General features: G+C 36.6%; 1 protein-coding gene across 2 annotated transcripts; it reads right to left on the bottom strand.

Annotated features, from left to right (window-relative positions):
• Positions 1 to 1,812: 1,812 nt before the first annotated feature.
• LOC104238983 (protein RICE SALT SENSITIVE 3-like) lies at positions 1,813 to 4,322 on the bottom strand. 2 transcript variants are annotated; one of them, XM_009793516.2, is made up of 7 exons: positions 3,803 to 4,322; positions 3,659 to 3,712; positions 3,458 to 3,589; positions 3,255 to 3,363; positions 3,006 to 3,053; positions 2,864 to 2,920; positions 1,813 to 2,663 (listed from the first exon to the last, which is right to left on the bottom strand). In XM_009793516.2, exons 1-7 carry the CDS (start codon positions 3,949 to 3,951, stop codon positions 2,142 to 2,144), a joined length of 1,071 nt encoding a protein of 356 aa, XP_009791818.1. In that variant the 5' UTR covers positions 3,952 to 4,322; the 3' UTR covers positions 1,813 to 2,141. The 2 variants fall into 2 exon arrangements, with proteins under 2 accessions (XP_009791818.1, XP_009791819.1); XM_009793517.2 differs by having other exon boundaries at positions 3,012 to 3,053; positions 3,803 to 4,320.
• Positions 4,323 to 9,064: the final 4,742 nt, after the last annotated feature.

Genomic DNA, 9,064 nt, shown 5'->3' with positions numbered 1-9,064 from the left:
TAGTCTATCGACTTACTTCTTCCTTCAACCCTTAAGCTGTTTTTTGTTAATTATTCAAAAGAAATTCTTTTTAAACTAGTTTGATGATTAAATTGTTCATTTTGGTACTACATAAATCGTCTTGCCTTTCGCTACTTGTATTTATTCGCAATTGTAGAAGCTACCTAAAAACATAGAAGATACAGATTTAATATGCAGAACACAACGATTATTATAAATTCATAAAAGTAAATATATTGTGTTTACTCTTTTCCATCACTTTCATACCAGATCGCATGGTTCAACTTCCACGAGTGATAGCGATTTCTTCTTGAAAAATAATATAGTTAATTGAATCTTTATATTATAGTCATATTATAAGATCGGATTATTTCCTATTTGAAAATACTGATATTCATTTTGAACCTAAATTACCAAAGTTGAGTAGCGTTTTCATAACATAGGGGCCATTTGATGTAGTATAACACGTATCACTAAGTCACTACTCACATTTTCTTGGAATTAAAAGAGCATCTTGTCCCCAAATATCGAAAAGAAAAAATATCTGAATTTCAAGGTTAGGAACCATCCATTCTGTCGGATGAGATATCCACTGTCTTTGTGTTACAGCTTGGATCCTCAAACTTTCTTTGTTTTGTCGGCCAATTTTTCATTCTTTCGCTTTCCAATATTAACACTCGTATTCAATAATTACTTCCTATATGTAGTATCTTGAACCTTGCCTTTACTAATTGTGCTGCTCTGCCTTTTCCTGTTTTGGTTAGAGGTTGGAGTCAAACTAAAAAAATTGAGTTTAAGTTTTACGCTCTGCTTAAGTACAAGTAAATAAAGGATAGTTCGGTGCACAAAGTATTTCGTATGCAGCCCTAAGAGTTTGATATAGACAGTCTTCCCTAACGGAAGTATTAGTGGTTAGTTACAGATAAATATTATCCTGCTAAAAAAAACTATATCACATGTTAAATTATACTAAAAGTGTAAAGACTTTTTACACTGTCATTGTATATAAAGTTTAAAATCCAAAAAAGAAAAGTTAGGTGGTGTTAAAGGAATTAGTGAATACGTTGGTCCAGTGCTGCTCCTATTTTTCTTAATATTGGTACAACTTTGTTTGCAATTAGAAAAGTGGGAAACAAGTGGGCAAGAGATCAACATCGAGCTGATATAACCAGTGATGTGATATGTACTAAATTCATGAATAGGACATAAGGTGCCAACTCCTTTAGGGCAATAATTTCTCCCCTACATTACTTTAGAACCTCTTAAACGGGTCCAAAATGACTCTTAGTCTTACGTAAAAAGAGTTGTTTTGCAAACTAATAAGTTGATCAATCACAGGACCATATCCAGCTTTTTTGTTAAAAAAAATCATCACATTCAGTGAGAATGCATTGACATTTTCCTTCTATGCTAAACTCTTGCAGTCACATTTTGGTTAGTTCCACCAATTCTGGCATAATTTTGGTTAGTTAATAGTAAGAAAAACTTTTACTTTGTGGTTTACTAGATTTTTTGCATTTTATGTTTGGGTTGATTTTCCTTGAGCCGAGGTTCTACTGGAAACAGTCTTTGTACCTTCAGGGTGTAAGGTCTGCGTACACACCACTCTTCCCTAACCTTACTTGTGGGATTATACTGGGTTGTTGTTGTTGTTTTTAAGTCGATTCGTTTACTCTAGTTGTTTGGCTCAATTGATATTACAATCTTCGGTTGTGTTGCTATTCTACCTCCTTTAGCTACAACCAAAGTGGATCAAACTACCAAGTCTAAAACAACTAAAATCCAAGTCTAAATCTATGGTCAACATACAAGTAAATCCCAACAGTATGTACATGTTTTTTCAGAAAATGTATATCCAATAAATAATATGCACAGAACAAATTGCTAAAGATTACAATGTCATTATCATATAATCAAAGTACTCAGTACTTCACCAACAAGTTAAGCTAACAACCAACAACAGGTCCCTATATACTTAAAACTTATGCCCCCTATGTACTTAAAGACACTATGCAGACATAACAAACTGGAGCCAACTTAACTGCAATTAGTTTAGTTTGGATCAGCCCCTCCTTTCCTTAGCCGTGCTTCAACTATCTTATTTTCCTGTTGAAGTCGCAATTTCTTCTCGTTCTCATTAATCATCGACTCATTGTATGGTCTAAGGAAAATTTGTCGTCTTCCTCGGCTACATCAAACTTTAAATGATCTAATCCATCAACCTTAATGTTCTGGTTTGTAGTGGTCTTCATAATTCCGTCATGAAAAATACTGTCATGTACTGCATTAGCATAACTAGATGGTGCTCGCGCAGGCACTTTAGAAAGAAAAGCGCCAAGGTTACTTGGCACTGAATGCAAAAGAGAAGGAATTGACCACAAAGGTAGACTAGCCATGCCTTGTGGGCTATTATAACCTATGTTGATGGCCTTAACCGGAAACTCATGTAATCGTTCACCCTGAAGTCTTTTCGAACCAATTAGCTGGTTTTTGTCATCCATTTGATTATCCGTCTCGTTAACTAAAGAGGTATCTTTTGGCTTGTCAGTGTATGGATGTTGCATTGGCAAAAATGGTCTTTGAATTGCATAGATTCCTGGTATACTTTGAAGGTAGCTGAATTTCCTCTGAATGCTAACTACTAAATTAAGATCTTCAACAACCTATATATAAGTGGAATCAGTTGTCAGTGAAACATATGAATACCTCCAAAAAGGAAGAATAAAGAGACTATGTTGCACGAACTCTCCAAAATCCTGTCGCACCCGTGTCAGATCCTCCAAAATTACCCTACTTTTGGAGGATCCGGTATGCACCTGGCGATATTTTCGAAGAGTCCGAGCAACATAGCAAAGAAATAAACCTTATTAAATGAGCCAAGCTGAATGATTCCTTCCCTAACAGATATAATTGCAATAGTCTGCCAAAAAAACAAAAAATTTCTAAATTAAGATCTTTGAAATGACTTTAATGATGAAACACTAATATTTTGTCATTGACTTTACTTGCACCTGAATGCCTGAATTGAACTGAACTTCCCAGGCTCTTGGTTGCTGCCAAATAAGGGAAAAAAGGCAAATTCAGAAATCAGAAAGATTGAGAAAGCAGGTGAGGGAGCATACGCGGATGCAGCCATTGTATAATGGATTCAACTGAACACTATTTTTAACACAGAACATAGATATATATGTGAAAATCACTAAAGTTGAAACAAATATTATACTTTCAAAAGTTTAAGGACTAGTGTTACTTACAGGTTCAATGGACAGATTCCATGAGCAAATAAAGCTTGATTCTTTTTCATTTGGGGCATCTTTAAACACCCATTTGTGACTATTATCTGCTGCAACTTTGCCCACAACTCTGCAAAACAAACAAAAAGGTCCAATACTTTGCTAAGAGGACACCTTATTCTTGTTATAAAGTGAAAGTGAAAAAGAGGAAAACTAAATCTCACCCTTCACCAAAATTATAAACCTCATGAGCCATTTTAAAGAAGATGTCAGCACCAAATTTTATCCTTACAAATTCCCTTTTGGATCGTTCGCATTCATAGAAGTCACAGAAACCATCTTCCCAAACAAGAATCCTGAAATGAAATGCAAATAAATAGTCCACAAAAATCACAAAACAAATACTCATAGTATTATATAATTACCAGTTTCTCTTGTTTCCTTTAGCACGATCAAGCAAGCCTCCTCCACGATCCCATCTGCGAAAAAAAAACAACAATATAATATGTTCTTCTTAGATAAATAGCAATATTCATTAATTTCCAGGTATATTAATGTGCTTAGCTTACTTAGGTGGAGGATAATTTCTGGGGAGAATCTTCCAGAAGACAGCATAGACCCACTTATTAGACACATTAGAAGAAGAGTCAGAGCAAGTACAGAGACTTCTCAGTGTTTGCTGTAACAGACAGTTTAGCATGGGAAGTCCACCTTCCATTTTTCCAAGATAATGGGAGGGTATTTAGGCAGAGAAAGAAAAGAACGTATGTAACTGCAGGAGTTAGTTCAAATCACAATAAAACTGAAAAGAGAAAAAGATGAACATTATTGCCTTTAAATGATTGTGGGAGGTATGTGAAGGAAACTAATGAATTTAAGTGAGACATTTCTTACCACTGTTTTCTTTTGTATCTATAGTTTGTGTGTGTAGGGGAGGGGGGGTGTTAAGGGGATAGGTTGCGAGATCAGTAAACTTTGACATCAATGATTTCACTAAAAAGTAAACAAGTTTGGTACCATATGATAGGCTCCCATGGATGCAAGGACTGTTATTCTGTTATTTTTGTGATCGATCTAACAGCTGAAAATGGAGTCTTTCATTTTGATTAAAGATTAAATGAGGAAGTTAAAGCTATTTTTGAGGCGCACGCAAGTTAATCTAAACGTACAAAGAAAGATATTAAAGTTTACATTTTCGGATAATTAAAGCAAAAAGTTGTGTATTACTACCTCCGGTCCAAAATAAGTGATTTTTTGGCTTTTTTCTTGTGGTTCAAAATAAGTAATTTTACAGATTTCAAGAATGAATTAATTATTTTTTTTCTACATTGTCCTTGGAGTAAATAGTGTTGGAATATGTGTTAGGAGCGTTTATGTGAGTAGTAAAGGTTAATATGGTCAATTTCATTGTTAATTAATGCTAAGAGGTGGATTTCTTAATCTGTGTGAAAACATCCAAAAAATCACTTATTTTGGACGGGAGGGAGTATCATGCATAACTTGCATGGCCCGAGCCTAGTATGTAGGGCATAGCATGCGTGTGTTATCCCTGAGGACTCTGCAGTAGAACCAAACTCTTTTTAGCAGTTAGCTCATAATTATGAATCCTTAACCAACTTTATGTTCCCTTAAAGACCACAACTTTATGTTCACTTTATTCACATTTTCTAATTTGTGATAGCTATACAGTTTTTCTCCTTTGCTTATCGAGCCGTGGAAACAACCTCTTGCAGAAATGCAAGAGTAATATTGTGTATAATAGACCCTTACAGTAAGGCCTTTTCTCGGACCTCGCGCATAGCGGGAGCTTACTGCACTGGGCTGCTCTTTTTTTTAATTATATATAATCAAGTCAAGAGATAAGCAAGTGATATAGAAAGGACAGGAGAACTACTCAAATTTGCCATAGCCCAAAGTATCTTAACCTTAAGGACTTAGTTAACCTCCAACAACAAAGAAACTTAGTAAAAGTCACAGGGTGATAACATCAAGATACTTGGTTGTCTGTGGTTGTAGTGGTCCTGTAAAGTTGATCTCCAAAGCAACTTAGCAAAACATACTCACTTACCCATATTGACTTGAAACCTTTGTCTCTACTTCTATGCCCTAACATTTAAACCCCATAAGCAGTTAAGTCAAACCCTATATATTGCCATTCAAAAGAACAAGTACATTTTCTGTTCAGTGCTGTTTAACTGGCAGAAGACTGGAGAGACAACTGAGTAAATATATGATCACAAAAGAAATCCCTTTACTGATCAATAATCAGCAAAACCTTTGGACAAAATGGTAATCCCCAAAGAGAGGGGCAAAAGATTCCCAAGATTTGTACTTGGATAGAGCCTGGCCAATCGTACGAGACCAATAAATGGTGGTCCTCTACCAATCCTTTGAAGTGAGTGGCACTGCATCCATAATGAACTAGGTTGAAAGTGACCTCTTTTCCCTTCTAAATGCAACCATTCATTGTATGCATCATTGTCACACCTCCTTTTTGCGCGCCCGGCCCCGAAAGGTTAAAATGCGCGAGGGGGAGTTTTTTCAATTTAAGTGACAATATTCGAAATGAGATTATTTATTTAATTCAGAGTCGCCACTTGGGAAAGGCTTGGCTTTTGGTGTCCCAAGTCACCGGTTTATCTTGAATCCCAAATCGAGGAAATTTTCGACTTTTCCAAATGAAGTCTGCGAACCAGAAATTCTAAGTAAGGAATTCTGTTGACCCGAGGGAAGGTGTTAGGCACCCCCGAATCCCGTGGTTCTAGCACGGTCGCTTAAATTGTTATAATGGCTAAATATCTGATTTAAATACATGTTATGACTTATGTGCTTTTATTAAGTTTAAACCGCTTTTATCATTATCACTTATTTTTATAGAATTGCAACGTCGTGAAAATGCATCTCGAACCACGTCACAATCAATGCGCCCGTGATCGTCAACACATTTTGACTTCGTTGAGATTTGGATTTGGGTCACATCAATGTGCACCCGAATTTAAGAATATGATTTAATTAAGCCGCGCCTAAAGAGTCTAACGCGTTATTATTTTTTGAGAAGGCCATGAGATTCACTAAACGGCCTAGCCTGAATTCTAAATATTATGATTAGTTGTTGAGGGCCCCGCAATTTGCATTTTTTATTTAGCAAGGCTCGTCTCATTATTTTAGAAGAGGATATCCTAAAGTGACTACATTTCTATTATTTTTGTTTCCAGAAATAGAAGAAAGAAAGATGTATGCTAATTGAAGTATATGTTTTGGCCTAAACCGGACTCCTATCAATTTCTAATTACTTATAAAGTGAAAAGACGCCATACCTTACGAAAATGCTTTGGTTGAACAAAGAAATTACATATGAGACTGATGAAATGCAATACTTAATCCGACAACATCCTTAAGTCGAATCTAAATCAAATTGCTTAAACAGGATTAACAGAGTTCTTTATTAAAAGATGTTACTGATAATGTTCAAAACTAGTCCTATAAACTGCCTAAAGAAATCGAAACTGGATGATTCAAGACTGTATTATATTTGGCTAGATTTAACAGCCATTTGCCCCTACCTATTCAAACATAACTGGAAGAAGAGTTTGAATTAACAATTCTACCAAATGATAGCTCATTCCATAAATTATATGACTACATCACGTGTACTGCCAACAACCATATCGCAGTTTTAGACTAGAATATTTTCAATTAAGTACAAACTTACTAATGTGTTTTCTATTGGACTACAAATAACAGAATTTATACAACTTTAACAATATTCGCAAAGCTGTAAGTAAGGCAACAGATGATTTAAAAATTCTTCAGATCTTTCAATTCATGCCTCTCATGGTTACATCAGTATGAAATGTGTACCTGGATGTTGAATACGACAGAAGAAAAGGAAGAAGATAGAGAAAATCAGCAGCAGCAGGAACAAAGTAACAGCAGCAAACAAAACAACACAGCAGAACAGGCTCGAGTGCAAGAATACAACTATAGCCGATAGAAAGAGTGGCCAAATGACAGCAGCACACAGTGGAGTAGAATCAGAACTCCAGGCAGACCAAAACCAGTAGTAAACCAATGAAAACACTCGACTAGTAGACTCAATTGGAACTTCAAAGAATCAGAATTGATTGAACAGATTGAACAAATGAAACCCAAACAACAATAGGAAGAAACAGTTTCTGATTGTTGACTGTATGCTTTCTATCTCTTAACCTCTCTCTATCTGTTCTGAAAATCCCAACCCCCAGTCCAGTCTGAGTTCCCTATGTGTGTTCCCTAATATCAGATGTATTCCTCCCCTATCTCTGTCTCCTATATGTTCTATATGTATGTATTTCAGCTCTCTCCTCTCCCTCTTATGTTTGTGTGTGTGTGTATGCAAATCTCTCAATGTGCCTCCCTTTTATAAGCCTTAACATCACCCCTTTTACAGCCTGTTAGATTAATCAGATACCTCTCCCATATGCTGCCCCTTTTCAGTTCCACTTAGCTATTTAAGTATTAGAAACCCATCATATTCCCTGGCAGACTTGCCCTTTTGAAAGAGGTTTAATACTTCTTAACTAAAGCAGGGTAATGGGCAGCAGAATATATCTGACAGCATGTGCTGTCGATTATTTTATTCAAAAGCCCTTATGCAGGGCACAGGCTGTGCACAAATGCACCTGTGGTGCACAAATGCACATGTTGTGCAGAAAGTGCACATGCCCTCCAATTCAGAAGTTAAACAAACATTCCTTTTTACATTTCTGATTCAAATTAACAACTATAAGTAAACAAACTCAGTTCCTAATCGATTCAAACAAATGTGTCCAGAAGCAAATCGATTTGTTATTGTTCAGGCAATTGAAACTAATTGACGACACATGTCGACTCGACTATATTAATCATAACATGCACAATCGTAGCCAAAAATCAGACATTTAACAGTATCGACACATGATTTGAATTATACTGACTAAACAAAGTGGTATTCGAGGAATCAATTAGTCAGTTCAAATTTGAAAATCAGCTAATTGCACAACACTTACATACACATTATCAGAACAAATAGAAAGAAGGACTCAAGACAACGAGGTTTAGGCAAAGTGGACAGGACACAGTTGATAAAATTCGAAATAAATTACACAAAATATGAACAGACCTTGAAACCACACACGTACTGAATAACAAGGAGAAAACAAACTTACCTTAAAACTTTGAAAGAAGAAATAGAAAATCAGCTTGTGTTTGAACAGACCTTCTTTAAGGTTGAACGGACTTTAAACGAAGTGTTTCTCGGATGAGAAACACTTCGATTAAGGTCCATTAGACCCTAATCTCTTGGCTTAAACAGGCACGGACTAGGCTTGGGGCTTCTAGGGTTCGTGGATGGTAGATTTGGGATTTGGGCTTCCAAGGTTAGATTCAGACCAAACCAAGCATGGTTTGGTCACGAAGGGGGTCTGGTGATTGTCTGGTATGAATCTAGGGCAGATCGGTGTAGATCGAGTTTTGCTCGAATCTTCAAATGAAGATTCGAGGACCTAGAGGATGATTCGAACTAAACAGACTACAGATCCATGTTCAAGGTGTCAAAGTGGTTTTAGGGTGTTAAGGTGAAGGTCATCGGCGTTCATGCCGCCGGCTTTCATGGTGAAGGTGTACAGAGGCGGCTCTAGGGTTTGGGGTTGAAGACGATGAAGGCTGGGTTCGGATAGGGGGGGCAGGGTAATGTTATGAGTTTATATAGTTAGTGGGTAGGTGGATTCTGGCCGTTGGATGAGATGTGATGAAGGGCCAGGATCCTTCGACTAACAGGGAACGGCGTCGTTTCAAGGGTAAAGGGTTGGGGT

The sequence above is a fragment of the Nicotiana sylvestris genome, chromosome 4, assembly GCF_000393655.2.
Source record: "Nicotiana sylvestris chromosome 4, ASM39365v2, whole genome shotgun sequence".
Taxonomy (NCBI): Eukaryota; Viridiplantae; Streptophyta; class Magnoliopsida; order Solanales; family Solanaceae; genus Nicotiana; species Nicotiana sylvestris.
This window is presented reverse-complemented; position numbering and strand designations above follow the sequence as displayed.

What these genes read in the sequence shown, in the direction of transcription:
- LOC104238983 (XM_009793516.2), bottom strand. Translation starts at nt 3,951, where the DNA reads ATGGAAGGTGGACTTCCCATGCTAAACTGTCTGTTACAGCAAACACTG. An exon ending in AGAAATTATCCTCCACCTAA is followed by an intron (nt 3,713 to 3,802) that starts GTAAGCTAAGCA and finishes TTTTTTTCGCAG; the next exon opens with ATGGGATCGTGGAGGAGGCT. An exon ending in GTTTATAATTTTGGTGAAGG is followed by an intron (nt 3,364 to 3,457) that starts GTGAGATTTAGT and finishes TTTGTTTTGCAG; the next exon opens with AGTTGTGGGCAAAGTTGCAG.